At 37.6% G+C, this 22576-nt stretch overlaps 1 protein-coding gene across 1 annotated transcript; it reads right to left on the minus strand.

Annotated features, from left to right (window-relative positions):
- Positions 1-12462: 12462 nt before the first annotated feature.
- LOC110800943 (uncharacterized) lies at positions 12463-14498 on the minus strand. The gene is made up of 3 exons (XM_056842288.1): positions 13804-14498; positions 13474-13716; positions 12463-13429 (listed from the first exon to the last, which is right to left on the minus strand). The coding sequence occupies exons 1-3, from the start codon at positions 14496-14498 to the stop codon at positions 12463-12465; spliced, it is 1905 nt and encodes a 634-aa protein (XP_056698266.1).
- Positions 14499-22576: the final 8078 nt, after the last annotated feature.

A 22576-nucleotide genomic window follows, 5' to 3' on the forward strand; every position in this document is an offset into this window, starting at 1 on the left:
CTTTGAAAAGTATTTTCCTGGCCTCGAGCTTGTCGTCGGGTAGGGTTTCATGTGTTAGGTAGTCGAGGATGGGCTTGGTCTAGCTGTCGGTGTTTGTGGTTGATAGGACGAGGCTGGCATCTTGTGGTATGTCTTTTTCAATAGCGGGTGACAATAGGTGTACTAGAGGTATGGTCGAGAATGGCGACTTTCTGAGTGCGGATCCTAGGTTGGCAAGGGCGTCGGCTTGCGTGTTCAAGTCTCGTGGAACTTGTTTAATGGAGAGGGGTTTGAATTTGGAGGCTAGCTTTTTTGCTTTTTCGAGGTACAAGGTCATTTTCAGGTCTTTAGCCTCGTAGTCGCCGTTGATCTGGTTGACGATTAATTGTGAGTCGCTAAAGATGTTGAGTCCACTTGCCCCCAATTTTTCATCTAGCGTCAACCCGACGATTAATGCCTCGTATTCTGCTTCGTTGTTTGTCGCTTTGAAGTCGCAGCATATGGCTTGTGCTATCATGTCCCCTTGTGGTGACTTTAGCACGACGCCTAGACCTGCACCGCGAAAGTTAGACGAGCCGTCGACGAAGAGCGTCCATATCTCTTCTACGTTATTGATGAGTTTGACTTCGTCGTCCGCTATTTTCTCCAGGTCGGGGCTAAAGTTGTTAGGTTATGATACATATGACATTACATAGATCATGCGGAAACAACCATTAACCCAGGACAACATATTATTTACACATAATCATATAGCATAATTTAGATGCATACTCTTTGTTGCGTGCCCTCCCTAGCTGCGCCCGAACCGAACAAGAACAAGTCTTTAGGACTCCAAGTGTCGTCCCTCCGTAGATAGTCCACAGCACGTCCGGATCCGCCTTAAGATTGACCAACTAGAATCGCCCTTAAGGTACTAGAAAATTTCGGCACTTTATGAGCAAGATGTGTGTTTTAATTTTCTCTCAAAAAACTCACTTTTGAATACTTTGAAACTTGTTATAAATTGTGAGCCCTAACCTCATATTTATAGGGGTATGGAAAGGGAATCGAAATCCTATTCAGATACAAATTAATTAAACCTAGAATCCTACAAGAACTCTAATTTAATTAATTTATCAAATAGAATTAGGAATTTAATCATTAACCGAACTCTGCATGTTTTAGGAAACGTGCACGAACACACACACTTGCACACACACGCACGGCAGCCACGATGGGCCCCCATGCGTGCGCGCGAGCAGCAGCCCACGCAGCGCCCGCGCGCGCTGCGCGCTGCGCGTGCTGTGCGCGCTGTGCGCGCTGCGCAGCCTGCTGGGCCTGGCCTTGCGCTGGGCCTGGCGTGGCTGTTTGTGCGGCGCGCTTGGCTTGCTGGGCGATGGCCTGGCTTCGTGCTGGGCCTCGTCCGGCAGGCCTCGTCCGATGCTTATTCGTACGATGCGCTTCCGATTAAATTTTCCGATTCCGGAATTCATTTCCGATACGAACAATATTTAATATTTCCGATTCCGGAATTAATTTCCGTTTCGAATAAATATTTAATATTTCCGTTTCCGGAATTATTTTCCGATTCCGGTAATATTTCCGATTCTGACAATATTTCCGTTTCCGGCAATATTTCCGATTCTGGCAATATTTCCATTTCCGATAATATTTTCCGATACGTACCATGTTTCCGTTTCCGGCAACATCTACGACTTGGATAATATTTATATTTCCGATACGATCCATATTTCCGTTTCCGGCAATATCATCGTATCCGGAGTATTCATTTCTTGCCTGTGACGATCTTAGCTCCCACTGAAACCAAGATCCGTCGGTTCCGAATATTCATAGATGGAGTATTTAATGCCATTAAATACTTGATCCGTTTACGTACTATTTGTGTGACCCTACGGGTTCAGTCAAGAGTAAGCTGTGGATTAATATCATTAATTCCACTTGAACTGAAGCGGCCTCTAGCTAGGCATTCAGCTCACTTGATCTCACTGAATTATTAACTTGTTAATTAATACTGAACCGCATTTATTAGACTTAACATAGAATGCATACTTGGACCAAGGGCATTATTTCCTTCAGTCTCCCACTTGTCCTTAGGGACAAGTGTGCATTTCCTAATTCCTTTGTCGCTCGATGCTTGCTCTTGAACATAAGGTAAGAGTTGTCATCCTTATTATGTCCAGAGGTGTTCCTCGGTTTCAGAGTTCAACTGATCAAATAAACAGATAATCATAGCCTATGATTCATCCGAGCACGGCCATGCATTTCACAGTTTCTAGCTCTCCGAGTGGCCTTGTACAACTTTTAAGCATCTCATCCCGATTTATGGGAGGACAATCCCAATCTTGCGATCTTGAGATTAGACTTCGTTTGATAGGTGATTACCTGAGCGTTGCCTTTATAGCCTCCTTTTACGGTGCGACGGTTGGTCAACGTCAAAGCAACCAGTTCTCAAACAAGTAATCTCAAATCACTCAGGTATTGAGGATTTAGTGTCTAATAATTTTAATGAAATTTACTCATGACAGATTTTCATCTCTTACAGTAAAGTTTCATAGGTCTTGTCCGATACTAGTCTTCCCAAAGTAAGTATCTATGCAAATGATTATGACATTGCCATGTCCACATAGTTCAAGAAACAGAACTACTAGTCATCTTGCATTCTAGTCGTCTAACGTTTTCTATGCGTCCAATTTTATAGAAAACTCCGACTAGGGACCATTTTCAACTTTTGACATTCAAGTTCACTTGATAGACATTTCTTAGTCACAGGACTGGTCCTGACAGTCTATCTTGAATATATTGTCAAATTGAAGGGACTCATCATTTAATACTAAACCAAGATTAAATGGAATATGAAAACACATTTCATATATGATAAATGTTCAACCCCAATGTTTTACAACCATGGGCCTCTAACCCATCTTTAAAACATTTCATGGAATTCAAAGCTATGTTTGATTTCCAGTGCTACAACGTGAGTGTTGCTTCTCACTTGTTGCATAGGTTTAGTTATCATGCTTTGCCAATCTTAATATCCTTTTCATCGAATGTTCTTCGAGATATGATGATAAGATCTTTTGAGTTTGTTTATTATGTGATCTAGTCTTTCTTACTTCGATAGTGGTTCTACGCATTTTGCAATGAAGAATCATCAAGTTAGCAGACATATGATCCACCCAAGTTCAATGAAGAACTCATTAATATAAACAACTCTGTTTTATTGCTTCTTAGGCAATAAGTACTTTTACTTCAACTGTTTAGGTTGCTAGTGATGCTTTGTTTGGATTTGCTTATCCAAGCAGTTCACAGATATGTGGAAGACTTTCCAGCTATATCTTAGAACATATTTAATTTCCCACGTAACAACTCATGGTCTTCAATCCATGTTGCCATTTCAAAACACGATGCTCTTTAGCTCGTCCTTGTCAATGGTTAACTCCAAAGGGTCTTGCTTGATCCTTTGCCAGTGTTTATGCGTGTAGCATCAATATTTTGCATATCTTTATTTCCTTGAATCAAGAAGTAATCCTATGTACTTTTTCAGGTACCATAAATTTTTCTTGATCTCAATCTAATTGGTCTTCACTTAGATCAATAGAGATTGGTATATGTTCGTCATGCCTAAAGTCATACGATACGTTTTTGGCGATCCTCATATTATATCATACATGATAAATTCTTTTGTAGAATAATTCCCAATTGAATTCTATTCATGTAACTTTAGCTCATTCAATTTCAGTAGATACTGAATCCAGCTAAATTCTTTGACATATAATATAGGTGAAGAATCTCATTAGATTCTTTGATGTTAACTTAGTAAATGCTTATACATAGTTCAAACATCCTCTACTTAGATTTATTCACATGGGTCGAATATCTCCAATGGAGACTTTCGTGTTTGATTTAGTAAATGCCATTACTTAATCCAAAATAATATCATAAGATCTTTGTAAATAGATCTTAATACCCAGTATGTACTAAGTTTCGCCATGGTCCATTATTGATGAATAATTTCAAATCTAAGTCATTAGCATTTGAATGTTATTTCACAATAGAGAGATATGTGTGTGATACACATAGGACCAATTAAGTTTTAAGTACTCCCACTAAACTTCTTATATATCTATAAGAATCATGTATATTTTATGAAACTAAAAATACTTATTAGCTTCACTAAAATACATTTCTAATTCCCAATTGCTTGCTTAAATCTGTACTTAAATTTTATAAGCTAGCTTTCCTTTTCAAGCATTTATTTGGATCCACAAACTCTATGACATACCATGTACATATTATATTCCATCATTTGATTGAGGAATACGTTTTGTCATCCAATTGCCATATGTACCAATATGCAATCATTTCTTGAATTATAGACTTAAGCATTACGATTTTGCATGAGGTTTCAACACAATCCATGCCATGAATTTGCTTGTAACCTTTAGCAACTAATCTAGCTTTGTGCGTGAACACAATTCCATGTTTGATGGTTTTTATCCTTAAAACAAACTTGCAACCAATAGGTGTGAAACTATTCTTGCAAATCAACAAAATTTCAATTTTGTCATCAAAACATTGAGTATGTTTTATGGCCTCTAACCATTTAAACATATAGTCTATATATGGCCTCTAACCATTTTAGGGAATCTATATTTCGTCATAGCTTTCTTACAAGTCACAAACTCATTAATATATATGATAATAGTTTGACTGCAAGTTGTAGGTTTCTTCACTATTTAATAGAAGAATCTCATAGTTTCATTGACCTGATCTCTATGTTTCTTCACTATCTAATAGAAGAATCTCATAGTTTCAGTGACTTGAATTCTATGCCTACTTGGGTATAGAACATCAAACAATAGAATATCAATAGCCACTTGAAAGTCCTTTGAATATTCTGTTCTCCTTGAAGCACTTGTAAAGTCTTCTAAGAGATGTCTATTCTTTAAAGCCACTTGTAAAGTCCTTACAGAATAAGTTCGGATTTTCTGAAGCACTTCGAAAAGCCTCCGGAATGTCCGTTTATGTTTGTTGTTTGCCTCGAAGACTTTCGAGGTCTATTTTCTCCCACTTGTCATTTTGGAAACGAATCTCCAAAAGGACATTATTTCGAGCAAACAAACATTATGTTCTCAAAAATTCGTGGTAGAAACAATACCCTTGTGTCTCATTTGAATAAATCACAATGAAACATATATCTATACTTGGACCTTAGTTTGTTGAATAACAAACACTAAGCTCCCACTGAGTTTAAGAACTCTTTAGATATATTATGAAAAGATATTCTGAAATTACTTTTCAATAGCTTTGACGAATTTGGTTTAGTTTGGTGGTAGTTGAGCATTTTGTTTTAGAAATTATAGGAAAAGTCTTTATGATCCATCATTGATTGAATCAAGTACTAATCGACTTCGATCATTCCAACTTAGATATGCCATATCTTATGGAGCTAGATTGTGAAATTACAACACACAATCATTGATGATCATATTTGGTCTCAAGTAATCATCAACATGATCTAACCTAGATCTTTATGATTTCTTGCCAAGTGGATTTTATACTTCTGAATCTTTGAACTAGCCAAACAGATTCAACTTATATCACATTTGAGTAAATAAACCTATATTCACTCAAATCCATGTGAAATAATAAAGTCATAAAATCTTTCTTTAGCTTTGAACTCTATCGTCTAGGCGTTCTAACAATAGTTCATATCTTTTGTTACTTTCAACAAGTAAGACTTGCTTGTCTTAAGTTGATCTAGAAATCAACCAACTTTCAAAAGTCCATTAAAATAGAGCTTTTGAATGTTAACTTGTTGATATGGTCTAAGCAACAATGCCAAAGATTAGTGGAACTCAAATCAAGGGGTTGATTTGAACCTAGTAAAGTTCTTTAAAGAGTTGTTTGTTTTAATCAAGCATATTGACTCATTCTGTAAATGACCATTTCATTCAAATGAACAATTAATCAAGCATTGTTTTTGTTCTTCTGAATGTGAGTCTTTCTGTGTTTGAAGCAGAAATTTAAGTATGCTGATTATGGAACAAAATAGCCATTAAGTTCCAGCCTTTGAAAGGACTTAAAACAAACTAGATGACCCTACAACTAATGTAGCATTGCCATGCTTCATTTCCCACTTGTAGGTCATTAGTGTATCCTAGCTTCCATTGTTTGAGTTATTACCGAAGTAAGAACCTCAAGCGGTATATGATACCAAGGAAGTTTGATTGCTAGGTCACTTCTCTTTAAACATACACTTATAGGTAGAAACGGAATCGTAAATTCCTTTCATTTGTTCCTCGTTTTCCTATTTCTTGTACCCTTTCTTATAGTCTTAAGAATTGAATTCTTTAGTGTTGACTTTTATACTTTGTTAGACATGTCCAATGTCACCCCAACAAGGTTCTTAACATTTAATTTATGTTGAATATTAAGTTTCAACTAGATGATCTTACCAGAAGCTTCTAAAGTTCTCTAAGCATCGATCTATTCGAATGTCTAGGGACTAGACTCATTCGAGAATTAAATGGACAAAGATATTAGGTTGTTAACCATTGGTAAAGCTGAGCGTTTAAGCTCAATGCTTTATGATCTCAAAACTACAGTGTATTTTGAATTCACAAGCCCCAATTGGTTTGCCATTCGATTTTGATATTCGAAAACAGCCATAAAAGTCGATATAAGAAACGTACATTTTAAATTGCTCACTTTCTCTCTTTTCCGTGAATCGTTCTTGGATTCACTACCAATCGAGGAAATTTACTGTTACCTTTCTAAAAGGATTTATTGCAGTGCAAGATATTTAATTATAAACAATAATTAAAACATACATTGAAGCATGCAAAGTCTAAACATTTATCATGAATAATAACTTGAAATTAAAGCAACCATGCAATTCAAACAAGTTATTAGCATTTTATTCGATTTTATTGTTCCGGCAGGTGTGAATAAAATGATTCCAAGACCCTAAAATCATTGAAGAACTAAGCACAGTTTGTCGACTTAATCCTAAAACATCTTAGGTAAGCAAAAGCCTTTTGCTAATAGTCTAGAAACTACTCTTGGTTTATAGGTACGTCTAAGAACTTGTTAGGTAAACCTATCGATTTTACCACGACATAAAAGGACTCCTTACTTATATCGTTGAGTTTCACCAAAACTAACATGTACTCACAATTATTTGTGTACCTTGCCCCTTTAGGACCAATAAGTAACACCTCGCTGAGCGAAAACTATTACTAGATTGATGTAAAGGATATCCAAGCAAGTGTATATTTTGGCATGGCACCTTTTAACTCAATTTTTAAGTTTGGAACTTAAGGCTCTTACTATGTTGGTTAGATTTTAAGTGAACTAAAATCCTTAATCATGCAACATAATCAAGCTTTTGATCTCATGCATTTTAAGACATATTTAAAAGCAATAAATAACTTAAAACATGCATAAGATATTTGTGATCTAGTATGGCCCGACTTCATCTTGAAGCTTTAACTTCAAAGTCCGTCTTGAAAATCTCCGTGGGAGGCACCATTTTCTTCAAATAGGATAAGATATAACTAATTACAACTATTTGATGGTTCGCAGACCATATTTGAATTGAAAAATAACTTTGGTACTTTAGACCAATTACATTCAAATTAATGGTACGCAGACCATATTTTCTATCCTATTTGGGCCATACTAGTCACTTCATAACCTGCAAAACAGTACATATACAATATATACCATTCACCCATTCATTATCATGAATGGCCCACATAGCTGGTTAGTAAAACACATTATGCATCACGTAAACATTTGCAGCAATTAATCAAGGGCACCAATAATCTACCAATTATTCAGTCCTTATTAATTCTAATCAAGTTGTTTTAACCTTAAGGATTTGTAGACCTAATCAAGAGTTTATGACTAAAAAGCGCTCCCACTTAAACCAACAAATTTATATGCTTTACTAATTTTAAACATAAAAATGTATTTCTAGTCCAACCGGAAACATACAAATTTAATTAAAATTTAAAGCTCATATAAATTTATAATTGAATCCAAAAATTTAATTTAATTTCAGTCGTATTTAAATTAATTCATGATTTTAATTTTAGTAAAATAATTAGAATAAATAAAATTTATTATAATTACAATATTCAAAATTAAAATCCAAGAAAATAATTTAAATTATTAATTTTAAAATTAATTAAAATTACGTGAACTGAAATTTTCAAATTAAACATTCAAAACGATCTTTAATCGTAACGCAAACACCCTACGCGTTGCACGCCCATGGGCCGCACGCACACAGCCATTGCTGGCCATGTGCGCGCAGCCCATGCGCTCGTCGCATAGCTGCTGCATCCCCATCGCAAGCCTCCGCACGCATTGGTGCTCGCTGCGCGCGCCAGCGTTCATCGCACGCGAGCTATCGCTCGCAGTGCGCGCGCGACATCGCTCGCTGGGCGCGCGAGCCATCGCTCGCTGGGCGCGCGACATCGCTCGCTGGGCGGGCGACATCGCTCGCTGTGCGCGCGAGCAATGCTAGGCGCAGCGCTCGTGGCACGCGAGCTTGCGCTCGCTGCGCGCGAGGCTGCGCGCTCTTGTGCGAGGCAGCGCGCGTTGCGGCGCAGCTTGCTTGCTGCCCACACGCGACTGCCTTGGCTCGCCCTTCGCCCATGCCCATTCGTCCATTGCTCGTGGCACACGACACAAGGCAGGGCTGCTGCCTTGTGCTCGTGCACTACGCCCTTGCTCATTGCATTCGTGCCGCACGGGCGACGAGCTCCCTTGCTCGTCGTCGCATGCCCGCATTATACAACACCCCTTAAGGGTAACACGAAGCGTCCATTGCTTCGTGCGTGCAAGTTTTATGAACGAATCGCATAAAAATTTAAAATTTATATTTAAAATTAATGACAAATTAATAAATAATATTAATTTCATAATTTTAGGGCGAAAAAATCGAAAATTTATTATCCAATTGATTTCCGATTGTTATGGATTCAAGTCTAGGTCATAAAAATTTAAAATTTATCATAAATTTACAATTTTTATGGTGGTTTTTAATCATAGGTTTCTAATTAAATTACAATTAATTATGAAAATTAAATTAATTCTAAATTATTCTAATTTTCAACAAATTAATCATAATTACAAATTAGATTGCATAATTAACAAGACTAGGCATTCAAACTTGTTAAACATATGCAGTAGGTCAATCAAAAATTCAAGATTTATCAACAAGAATCGCAAATATTTAATTTAACATCTTAAATTTACGAAATTTTGCATTCGAAAAACTAAAACCTTCGAAAAGTCATAGTTAGGCTTCGAATTTGAGAATTCTGGGTTCGGCAGAAAAATACTCTTTTTGTCAAAATTTTAGAATGCCTTTTACATGCGGAATTGACACAAAAATCACTCAATTCGGATGAGTAACGAAGAAACTGCCGAAAAACTGCGTACGTATAATTAAATAAACGCAATTTGCAATTAATTAACAATTACGAAAATTAATCACCCCTTTTAATTCTTGCAAATTTGTAATATTTAACCATGTTCATGCAATTTAGATTATGAAAATAATAAGGGGCTCGTGATACCACTGTTAGGTTATGATACATATGACATTACATAGATCATGCGGAAACAACCATTAACCCAGGACAACATATTATTTACACATAATCATATAGCATAATTTAGATGCATACTCTTTGTTGCGTGCCCTCCCTAGCTGCGCCCGAACCGAACAAGAACAAGTCTTTAGGACTCCAAGTGTCGTCCCTCCGTAGATAGTCCACAGCACGTCCGGATCCGCCTTAAGATTGACCAACTAGAATCGCCCTTAAGGTACTAGAAAATTTCGGCACTTTATGAGCAAGATGTGTGTTTTAATTTTCTCTCAAAAAACTCACTTTTGAATACTTTGAAACTTGTTATAAATTGTGAGCCCTAGCCTCATATTTATAGGGGTATGGAAAGGGAATCGAAATCCTATTCAGATACAAATTAATTAAACCTAGAATCCTACAAGAACTCTAATTTAATTAATTTATCAAATAGAATTAGGAATTTAATCATTAACCGAACTCTGCATGTTTTAGGAAACGTGCACGAACACAAACACTTGCACACACACGCACGGCAGCCACGATGGGCCCCCATGCGTGCGCGCGAGCAGCAGCCCACGCAGCGCCCGCTGTGCGCGCTGCGCAGCCTGCTGGGCCTGGCCTTGCGCTGGGCCTGGCGTGGCTGTTTGTGCGGCGCGCTTGGCTTGCTGGGCGATGGCCTGGCTTTGTGCTGGGCCTCGTCCGGCAGGCCTCGTCCGATGCTTATTCGTACGATGCGCTTCCGATTAAATTCTCCGATTCCGGAATTCATTTCCGATACGAACAATATTTAATATTTCCGATTCCGGAATTAATTTCCGTTTCGAATAAATATTTAATATTTCCGTTTCCGGAATTATTTTCCGATTCCGGTAATATTTCCGATTCTGACAATATTTCCGTTTCCGGCAATATTTCCGATTCTGGCAATATTTCCATTTCCGATAATATTTTCCGATACGTACCATGTTTCCGTTTCCGGCAACATCTACGACTTGGATAATATTTATATTTCCGATACGATCCATATTTCCGTTTCCGGCAATATCATCGTTTCCGGAGTATTCATTTCTTGCCTGTGACGATCTTAGCTCCCACTGAAACCAAGATCCGTCGGTTCCGAATATTCATAGATGGAGTATTTAATGCCATTAAATACTTGATCCGTTTACGTACTATTTGTGTGACCCTACGGGTTCAGTCAAGAGTAAGCTGTGGATTAATATCATTAATTCCACTTGAACTGAAGCGGCCTCTAGCTAGGCATTCAGCTCACTTGATCTCACTGAATTATTAACTTGTTAATTAATACTGAACCGCATTTATTAGACTTAACATAGAATGCATACTTGGACCAAGGGCATTATTTCCTTCAAAAGTCTGCCACAAAGTCTGCTAGTGCCTGCGATTTAACCGCCGTTCTTGGTTGGTATTTGATGTCGAAGCTTCCTAGCGCCATCGTCCATTTCTCCATTCGACCTGTTAGTTCTGGTCTACGCATCACAGACTTGATTGGATAATTAGTCATCACCACTATTTGGTGAGTTTCGAAATAATGCCTTAGTTTTCTAGCTGCAGTAACGAGTGCTAAAACGAGTTTTTCGAAGGAGGAATACCTGGTTTCCGCTTCTAGTAGCGACTTACTTATGTAGTAAATAGGTAGCTGTTGCGTTTCGTCTTCTCGGGCTAGGACCGCGCTGACTGCTGTGGAGCTGACGGCTAGGTAGAGTTGTAGGACTTCGCCTTCTTTGGGTTTGGACAGGAGGGGTGGCGACATCATGTATTTTTTGAGGTTTTGCAAGGCTGCTTCGTGGTCGTCGGACCAGTCAAAACCTTTATTTTTACGCAAGACGTCGTAGAATTAACGACACTTGTCCGACGACCGCGAGATAAAACGATTTAGCGCCGCCACTCTTCCTGTCAAGCGCTGTACCTCTTTTATGTTCCTGGGGGATTGAATGTTGATGATTGCGCGCACCTGGTCGGGGCTAGCCTCGATTCCTCTTTGGGTGACGATGTAACCTAAGAATTTCCCTGCAGACACTCCGAAAGAACATTTAGTTGGGTTAAGTTTCATACCGTATTTTCTCAATATGTCGAAGGATTGTCGTAGGTGTTCGACATGATCGTCGGCCTTCCTTGATTTTACTAGCATGTCGTCGATGTAGACCTCCATCGTATCTCCAAGTTGGTCTTTGAACATTTTGTTGACCAATCGTTGGTACGTTGCACCTGCATTTTTAAGATCAAAAGGCATGACTTTATAACAATAAATTCCTCTGTCTGTTACAAAAGATGTTTTCTCCTGGTCGTCTAGGTGCATAAGGATCTGGTTGTATCCGGAGTAGGCGTCCATAAATGTTAGTAGCTCGTGTCCAGCAGTGGCGTCGACCAGGGCGTCGATGTGCGGCATCGGGAATGGGTCTTTAGGGCATGCTTTGTTGATGTCTGTGAAGTCGATACAGACTCTCCACTTTCCATTCTTTTTACTGACGACGACGACATTTGCTAACCAATCTGGATACTTGACTTCTCTGATTTTCCCGGAGTCTATCAGTTTTTGGACTTCTTCGTCTATGATTTTATTTCTCTCAGGTGCGAATTTTCGCCGTTTCTGTTTCACTTGTTTGAAGTTGGGGTCGACATTGAGTTTGTGGGTGATGACGTCTGAACTGATTCCTGTCATGTCCTCGTGCGACCAAGCGAAGCAGTCCGAGTTTTCTCTTAGGAATGACACTATCTGACTTCTGATATTGTCAGGCAGCGACGCTCCGATCCTTACTACTTGGTCTGGCTTTGCCTGATCTAGCATAATTTCATCGATCTGTTGGTCGTCGGGGTCGTCTACCGTCGACTCTGGCTGTAATTGCTAGATGGATGACTATGATGGTTTCAGCGCCGTTTCATAACATTTCTTTGCGTCCCTTTGTTGTCCTTTGATTTCCATGACTCCCCATTTGGTTGGGAACTTGATTGACTGGTGGTATGTCGACGGCACCGCCTTCATTTTGTGGATCCATGGTTGTCCCAAAATGACGTTGTATGCTGATGGGCAGTCGACGACGTTGAACTTGGTCATCACATTAACACCTTCTGCGTACGTAGGCAGCGATATCTCTCCTACTGTTCGTAGCGATTCTCCACTGAATCCTACTAGGACTGTCGACCTTCTGATTATACTCTTTTCGTCTAGTCCCATTTCCTGCAGAGCCTCTAGGAACAATACGTTTGCTGAACTGCCGTTGTCGATCAATATCCTTTTGATGAGAGCGTTGCCTATTGGGAGCGATATGACTAGCCCGTCATGATGTTCCTGTATTGTGTCGGTTGAATCTGAGTCGTCGAAGGTTATTATCATCGCCGCTAATGACTTGTCGAGTGCTACTTCGTCTTCGGTCTGCCCCTCTTTGACGGCTTCAGATTCGCCCCTGTTGATTTTTTTAGCTGCAGAAGAAGTTAGTCCACATATATCTGAACCACCAGAAATAACGTTTACCACTTTTTCGAACGTGGGCGGGGCCGGTCGGTCGCCGCTTGGTGCTGGGTTGGGTTGGGAGCTGCTATCCTTGTTGTACGTCTCCTTTCCTTTGTCGCTTAGTAGGTCCTTCAGGTGGCCTCTTTTCAATAGATACGCCACCTCCTTTTTGAGGGAGATGCATTCCTCGGTTGTGTGGCCATTGTCGCGGTGGAAGTCGCACCACCTGCTCATGTCCTTCGTAGAGTCTGGTCTGTCGCTCTTCTTAGGCCATCTGATGGTACCACCTAGACTTTGAAGGGCGTTTACCACGCCTCCGATGTCGACGTTGAAGCCATACTCGGAGATGGGGGGATAAACGACCCGTTCATTCCTGTAAACACTGTTAGTATCATCATATTGATTGACATTTTGTACCTGACTCTGGCGGTTGTATGGTTGGTGTCTCCAGCCGTTGTTCCTTGGGGTGTACGACCTCCTGTCGCTGCTGCCCCTGCTGGTCGCTGAGAAACCATTCGTGTAATCTCGTCGTCTTCAATCCGCATCTGGGCAGTAGCCCTCGATCTGACTTCTTCGAAGGTTGCACAGGGATATTTGGTTAGTTCCCGATACAGCTCCGAGTTGGGGACGAGATCCCTCTTGAATGCTTCGATGGCTGTCCTGACATCACAGTTTTTTATGCTAATTTTTTCACAATTAAAACGGTTAAAATAATCGCGTACCGATTCGGTAGGTCCTTGGACCAACCGATAGAGGTCACTTGTTTGTTTCTCCAACTGGCGACTGCTGGCGAATTGTTGGTAGAAGGCGTTGATGAGGTCGGACAGGCAGAAGATAGATCCAGGTGTTATGTTCATGAGCCATTCCAGGGCTGCTCCGTCGAGGGTTCCTCCGAAGGATTTGCACATGACGGGCTCGACCAGGTCGTAGGGGATGCCGATCTGCCACATTCGCTGCTTGTAGAAGTTGACGTGTCTGTATGGATCAGACGTTCCGTCATACAGGGTGGTCCAGGTAGGGAGTCGTAGCTGGTGTGGTACCGTCACCCTAGCGATCGCTTCACAGAACGGCGATGCTGCATACCCGTCGGTCGGCTCGGTTTCCACGGGCGTGGGTGCCCCCGGCAGTTTGGTCATCAGCTTCATCATCAACGAGCATCGCTTCTTCATGTGATTTTCCATCTTATTTAGGCGCTTGGTGACGGGGTCCGGTGTTGCTTCATCCTCTTCCTCATGTGGCTCCTCGCCGTCGGACAGGTCCTCAGAGTCGTCAGTCATCTCGAATATCAACTTCTTCGGTTTTGCACCTGGCTTGTAACGCGATTGATACTTGGTACTTTTCACGGATTCGAGCTCCTTATGGAGGTTTTCAATGGAGGCCCTTTCTTGGGCCAGCTCTGCTTGGGCCTTCTCGTAGGCCGCTTTCATCTCTGCGAGCGTCATCTCTTCGGTAGTCATGGTGTGTAGGGTGATTTTGTGTGAAACCTAGTTAATGTCCCCACAGACGGCGCCAAACTGTTTATGCCAAATTTCGTCTAGGGACGATCTTTGGCTTAGGTCGACACTAACTAAGCGATAATCAAATAAGGGAAGACAAAAAGAGACACGACACAGAGAAGTGTTGACGCGGAAAACCCAGGAATAAGGTAAAAAACCGCGGATAGCTATGAGGCTATCAATCCACTAAGTTTCCTATATGATTGTTTGTATCTTATTCTAGAAATCAATGTAACAAAATATAAATAACGAATACAAGAATGATTTGAATGCTTTTATGGCTTGAGAGTATGAGAGCTTGAGTTCATCTGTCCTTCGCTTGTCTTCGTCTTCGTCCTTTTATAGGAAATTTCCAACGGTCTGGTTGGTTGAGAGAATCCCACAAAGGTAGGGATATCTTTGTCGCACGTTTCTTTGGTCTTCAACTGACTCCACGTTTCTCGCGCATGCCTTGGACTCGTTCCTGCTATCATGACGGCGCTACCCATCATGGGCTTTAGGTTAGCTTATCTTTATTGGCCTGCCCAGAGACGACGCGTCTCTACGTTCTTGCGCGTTGTCGTCTGTCCTTCGTCGTCTATGCCTCGTCATACGACGCCACGTCGGACGTATCTTCCTGGAACTATGCTTACCTGCGACACGACAGAACCTGGTTGACACGACATGATCAAACGTTAGTGCGGTTATGTCGTTAGTCCAAAAAGTGGGATAACAATATCTATGTTCAATTGCTAAATAACAATGAAGCCAGAGAATAAGAAGTAAACAATGTGCTCCAGTCTTCGAAGGATGACCAAATTTACTCATTTGACTTTCCTTCATTTATTTATTCATGCTTATTATTTCTGAATTACTTCACCAATTATTCAAGATTCAAGCAAGAATATTATTTGAAAGTTTTTATTTCTCATTTTCCCTTTAATAATGACTAATTATTTGAGGTTTTGATTTCCTGCCAAATACATATTGGGGTATTAGTTTTTGCTACGAATTTTTCTTCATAAAAGTTACCTCTTTAGTTTTAAAGTCAAGTCGATTTACGCTTAAAAGATAAAAAAGAAAAAAAGAACCTGAAACAGGCAACTCTTAATAATCGGATTGGGTTGGGTTGAATTGAGGATGTCAACCCGTTTAAGTAAACAAGTATGGTTCATGTTTGAAAAATCTAAACCCGTTTATAAATGTGTCGACCTAATTCTAAGCTAACTAAACCCAATGTAAGCTCTAATGATAATATATTAAAGAAGGGCAAAGCTATGATCAGTCAGCAAGGCGGGAATTACTATCCATTATTGCAGGGAGGCCAATAGTTACGATACTATATCCGCTCCTAAAAGTGATTTACACCTTGAAATATGTGTTTAAAGTATGAAAATTTTCAACGTAAATTCTTATTACTATATAAAGTATACATCAAAATGTTATCAGGTAAGATGTTAGAGTGATTTCAATGTGTGTTTTCATTTTATCAACTTTATACTTCATTTTTATCAGTGAGTATTATTTTTCACATATATATGGAATTGGATACAGAGTATATCTTAGTTATAAAATATTGCATTGGAATCCGTGCAAATAGTAAATGCAAAGAACTTTAAAGAACGGAGGTGGTACCTGTAATTTGTAAACCAATACAAATTGGTGGAAACTCACCTTCGTGGAGCCTCATCAACTGCATTAGGTTTTGGATTGACTCAAGTGTTGACGGTAGTTGAACTCACTAATTGAAAATATATGTCGGTTAATCGGAGTCCTTTACCTACACTACAATAATTTGTATCTTTAGCGAAAACCTAATTACGACGAGTCAAAAATTCCGTCGTAAAAGGCTTTTGCGACGGGGCTAACAACCAAACAATGACGGGAACAACCGTTTTTGCAAATGTCTTTTACGACGGATTAACGACGGGATTTTCTATTAACGACGGCCCTCTTTTATGACGGGTTCGCGACAAGAAACCCCGTCGTTAATCAACGATTATTGGCCTTTCGCGACGGGATTTCCCGTCGTTAATGGTACAATTTCTTGTAATGCTACTAGAAAAATATACTTTATCCATTCCATAAATATCACACCATCTTATTTTTACACTATTTACACTAGAAAAATTATAGTCTGTAAAATCTTGTTAGATTTATATCGATAGATATTTTCTAAATATCAACTTTTTATAATTTTTATTTATACATAATTCGTGATATTAAAAATCAAGTATATTTAAGAAACATATGAAGTATTATAATACTTGTGTGGTATAGCTAGGTGGAATTGTGTAATTAAATTGAAAAATACTTTTAATTTGGTATAGCAGAAAGTGTTTACGTAGTAGTATGTCGTAGTCATGAGAACGATTAGACCAACTCTTCTCCTGTGGTCCTGTGGATTAACTGCCACCCACTTGATACTTAAAAACAATTGAATAAGACACATGTGATTGTTAACTAATGAACATCAATATTTTGTTTATACTAGTTGTTGGACCGTGCGCTCGATCCCCCAAGGTATACAAAATTATTTTGTATAAATATTACGCAAAAGACATGAACTTACGATTTATTGTAAATGCAAGAAACATGATAAATGCTAGAGATGATATGCTAAAATTAGATTTACTGTAATAGACAATACAAAATCATAAATATGTTACAATGTAGGTGCGATGAATAGTTTGAAGGTACAATAACAAGCGAAAAGATTGACATCTCCTATGAGATTTCAAACTCCTCCACGTTCGTGAAAAAAAACCTAGCCACAATACCTAAAATTAATGCTACAACAATAAGTTTTAACATGCGGTCCCAAAGATAGAAAAAGTAATTAGTGGAATTAATGTGATTAATTTAGATAACGAATATCATTTATGAGAAAATTAAATAAGTTCTAACAATGTTTGTTCCAACAAATTACAAAACGAAATAGAGTAAATTACACGAACCAATTAAACGAAATAGAATATCATAATTAATATCATAATCTAAATGATTTTTTTGTTTAAAAGGACCTTTTATAAACATGTTTGTGTGAGAAATGACCTATTATAAGAAAAGTGGTCATTTGGGACCTTAAACTTTGTTTTTGTACTAAGACCAACTGCCGGAATATGTGAGTTGACTCTTGTTTCACCCATTGACTTGCACACGTGGCCATCGGAAACCGAAACGTGGCATTAAATTGGGAAAAAAAAAATCCCAAATTCCCTCCAAAACCATAACTGACCTCATTTGTTAAATCTAAAAAAAAATCGATATCTTCTCTCTCCTCTGCTTTCCCTCGACGCCATTAATGCTTGGAAGGTGAAGCATCATCAATGTTCAATTAAGTTCAGCGAATTTAAGTTCAGGTAATCATTTAATTATCTCTCTCCCCTGTCATTTCTCTCTCCTCTGTCGTTCTCAAGAACCCATAAAGGATTCCCAATTATTAATATTCGTCCTTTTGTCCTTGTGCTCTGAAAATTCTGCAAAAATGGTGAAGAAGGGTGAAAGAAAGGGTAAAAAGAAGGACAAAGGCAAAGACTTCATTTTCTCATGTGTCCACAATGTTCTTTGTACAACGGAAACCCACAAGCACAAATTTTCTCTTTTTGTTGAGACAAATACATCCTAAAGCACACAAACATTAAGAATCAGAAAACCCCCAAATCGTTTTTAGGAAAAATTGAAAAACCCTAATTCTTGTGAGGCAAAATTCAAAAAATTATGGAAGAATTTGAGAGGGAAAAACACAAACCTAATTCGGGTTGGTGTTAATCACATTCCCTGGTGCGTAATTCTACCGGAGAAGGTACTTGTTGTTGTTGCTTCGAAGTTTCTCTAAAGCTATCAATGGCGTCAAGGGAAAGTAGAGGAGAGAGAAACTATGTTTTTGGGGGGGTTTTAGTTAACAATGGAGTCAGTTATGGTTTTGGAGGGAATTTGGGATTTTTTATTAATTTTTTTTTTATATTTAATGCCACGTGTTGGTTTCTGGTGGCCACGCGTGCAAGTCAATGGGTGAAACAAGAGTCAACTCACATATTTCGGCAGTTGGTCTTAGTCAACAAAAAAAAAACAAAGTTTAAGGTCCCAAATGGTCACTTTTCTTATAAAAGGTCATTTCTCACACAAACATGTTTATAGAAAGTCCTTTAAAACAAAAAAATCCTAATCTAAACAACGAAACATCCCACCTCCATCTTTAATCTCCATCATCGCCTGATGAACCGTTATCCAATTCGTCGACTATACAAAGTTTATCCCCTATTAGAAACAGAACTAAAAAAAACCTAGAATAAAAATCAAATTATGAAAAAAAATAATGTTATTAACCTTGCAAGAGTTGCATCGATCATCTTTAGTAATACAGAGTAGCATATGAGCCTTCAACTGGTTTATACCTATTTATTTATTTTCCATTTTTCGATAAACCCAGAATTACCCTGATATTGTCCGTCTTCGCGAGAGCTGATGTATCAAAGTTTTTCTGTGGGAAATTAAAATGAGATTAGTACACAAAATAATCTGATGGATTTTTGGGAGTCAAATTCCAAAAAAGCAAATCAATTGAATTACTAATCATCCCCAAAATTATTGAAATTAGATATTTAATTGAAGCAAAATCGGTCATTAATCTGATAATAATAACAAGAAATCTGAGAAATGAAGATATGAATAATGTGCCTGGGCGTTGACGATATTGGGGTTAAGAAGATATCTCCCAGAAGAGAGAGAATTAGATGCTACTCCATCCGTTTTTTTTGTTACGTTTGGAATTTTGCACGTTTATTAACGTATAATAAAGATTCTTTTTCTTTTTTATTAAAAAAATAAACCCAAATAAAACCTCATCCACTAATCACTACAACAACCAATAAGAATGTTTTATTTATCAAAATGAACCAATAATGGAAAAGAACAAAGATTGCTAACTTAACATATTTGGGAAATTGTAAATAAATTTAATGAGTTGAAAAAATTGGACCAATTAAAATTAAAAGTTGGCACAAAAAATAATATATAGTATAATAATTTTATAAAAGGAAAGATTCTCTCATGTAACAAACATTGTGAAACACACTACAAGAAATACGTAACAAACAAAAAGAAACGGAGGGAGTACATAATTAGAAATGGCATTAATCAAATAAAAACTGAAAATATTGAAACTTTGGAAAAAGAGGAAAGAGAGAATTGCTAAAATGTACCGACGACGGAGAGATGTCAGATCGGGTAAATGGAGCCCTTCAAAACGAACGTCATGTGAGATGTCCTAAAAAAACAAAGTAATTTTTAGGCAGCGCATAGAAGATGAGGAAAAGGTGCGAAGAAAACAGAGTAATTTGTAGTACGAAAGAGGAAGAGGAACGACATTGAAGAGACGAGGACATAACCGAAGAAATACGGAGAGGCGAGGGTGACGAAACCAGAGTTGCGTTAAATCAAAGATGACTCGTGGCAACATTAAGTGAAGAAGGTTAAAACAGACCTTTAACTATTGATAAGGATAAAGACAAAAAAAACTAAGAAGGAAATCAAGGGCATATATGTAACAACACTATTGGGTGAATAGTATTACAAGTATGAAGCTTTATAAGTGTTAGGATTATTACGTGTGTGATAGTCGTCGTTAGGTTATGCCTTAAGAATTTTAGATATCGTAATCTTATTTCTTTTACTGCACTTTTGTACGAGTAATTATTTTGTGGTCGTTTCGTGTTTGGATAAACGTCTAATTATTCAGTACTACCTCGATCACTTAATACTCGCACCTTTTTTACTTTTTGCACTATTCATATAATTTATTTTGACCCTATTTTATTTCTAGTATATGAAAACAAATATTAGTATATAAAATATTGTTGGCTTCATCTTAATATATATTTTCAAAATATTAATATTTTTATAAGTTTTTATAATATGTAGTTAAAGATATTGGTGGTCGAAGTTGTGCATTGACAAGCGTATCCAGTCAAAACGGTGCGAGTATTAAGGGACATAGGGAGTAATAATTGTTGCGTAAAAGAGTATTTTTTTTGTAACACAAACCGTCGAAATTATATTAATTACTTACGAAAATGTACAAGAGAAACATCTTCATAACATGAGGTATCCAAAAACATACTAACTAGATACTGAACATTAAACCCCCGAATAACCCCAATCGTACCCAAAAACTTGACAAAAAGGGGTGTTGCGTAAAAGAGTATTTATCAAGTTATGTGTATTTTCAGCCTCAAGTTTTTCACAAGATATCGATCCATATGGAATTTATAGTGATTTTAAAATAAGTTTTTCGTTATATTGATATTTAAAATAAGTTTTCATGGACCCATTGGCGGACCCAGGAATTTTAATTTGGTGGGGCACTGTTGCCACCATCAACTACAAAAATTCAAATGGAAGTAAATTATTATCTCACTTTAGTTAATTCGAAATAATATTGTTCTTAATTATAGTTATAATGTTTGGTGTATTTTGAGTTAATAACATATACGGAGTATGTGGTTCAAACATTTCTAACGTTAAAATATAATATTCAGTACTATAGTCGTACATCTAAATTAGACACATAATAGGCTAGTATATTGCGACAAATGTTGACTCATAATCAAAATCATAATTCTTTTTGTTAAGAAAGATTGAAAAACTAAAATTTTAAAATTTAAAGATAATAAATTTAAAAAGAAGGGGAAAAAACCCAAAATATATTTAATGAAAAAGAAAGGGAAGAAAAAAAAAAGAAAAGAAGAAACCAAGTAATGAGAATCAAGAATGCGTGACTGTTGATGTCCAAAAGCAAAAAATGAAGGAAACATGCGTGACTTAGGAATCGAACGTCAGGTTCCAGCAAGAGAGAAAGGTTGAATGACCACTGAGACAAGATGGTTATATTGAAACTAAATTACGTATACTATACATTTTATTCCTCAAATAATGGTGGGGCATGCCCAATGTTGGGTCCGCCCCTGCATTGGACCTTCCAAAAAAAAGAAAAAAAAGTTTCCATGCACACATCAAACCAGTACAAAAGTCAATGAATAAGGAGTTGAGACTTGAGGGGCACATAACATTAACGAAGTGATTGCTAGGCCCAAAAGGTTGTCTAGTTTTACCGCAAATGGAGTGGCCGGTGTACGTTGTAGCAAAATATTAGATTAGGTCCCGTATACGCACGGTTATTTGAAAATTATTAATGGATCATCTTTTTTAACTGAAATATTTATTCCTTGTATCTATTGCGTAATAAATAAATCTCGTACATGCTCATTTTATCATATATTATACAATTTTCGCTCTATTACATATAATATATTTTATATGTTTAATATGATGATTTGACCAAATTAAATATTGATATGCTTAATATGAACAAAATATTGAGTAAGAATGTTTTTTATTATTGATATGACTATCTGACTAAATATTACCAAAATTGTCTAATAATGTCATATTTAATAATCCTATAATTTTTTCTATTTATAAAAATTTATACAAAAGGAGAGAAAATAAAATAGAATAAAGTAAATTTTTTTTTTTAGGAAAGACTTTTTGGCGAGAAAAAATCGCACCAAGAAATGACACGTGTCATTCCTGGTGTCTCTTTTAGTATATAGTAATAGATAGGTCGATCCTACGAAATGCTATGAAAGAGAAATAGTTTGATGATATTAGTTAAGAGGTTGTTGTATTTAGGAGAAGTGATGAGTTTGAAGTAGTCACAAACTATAATGAAAGTAATTAAGTTGACAAACACTTAATTAAGGTAGGGAATAGGACAAGGACTAGTACACCAATTTCTCTTCTACCTCTATTAAAAGAAAGAAAACCAAAAATCTATTACTCTCATGATCCCTCCATTCCTAAATACGTGTCCCTTTTTTTAAAATTGCGTTCCCTTATACAATGGCGGAGCCAGGAATTCAACGTTGGGGGGGCGAGAAAAAAAATGGAACTAAAAAATAAGGGGGGGCGAGGAAAAAAATAAAACTAACAAAAAAAGGTATGGTATTAGGATTTGAACCATAAACCAAGTAGTACACATGGAA

This window comes from Spinacia oleracea, chromosome 4 (genome assembly GCF_020520425.1).
Source record: "Spinacia oleracea cultivar Varoflay chromosome 4, BTI_SOV_V1, whole genome shotgun sequence".
NCBI classification, from domain to species: Eukaryota; Viridiplantae; Streptophyta; class Magnoliopsida; order Caryophyllales; family Amaranthaceae; genus Spinacia; species Spinacia oleracea.

Excerpts from the sequence above, each read along its gene's own strand:
- LOC110800943 (XM_056842288.1), bottom strand. The coding sequence starts at position 14,498 with ATGACGCTCGCAGAGATGAAAGCGGCCTACGAGAAGGCCCAAGCAGAG. Across the intron at positions 13,717-13,803 it reads CAAACAAGTGACCTCTATCG|GACAGCCATCGAAGCATTCA; the intron begins GTTGGTCCAAGG and ends CTGTGATGTCAG. Across the intron at positions 13,430-13,473 it reads CATACAACCGCCAGAGTCAG|GAATGAACGGGTCGTTTATC; the intron begins GTACAAAATGTC and ends CAGTGTTTACAG.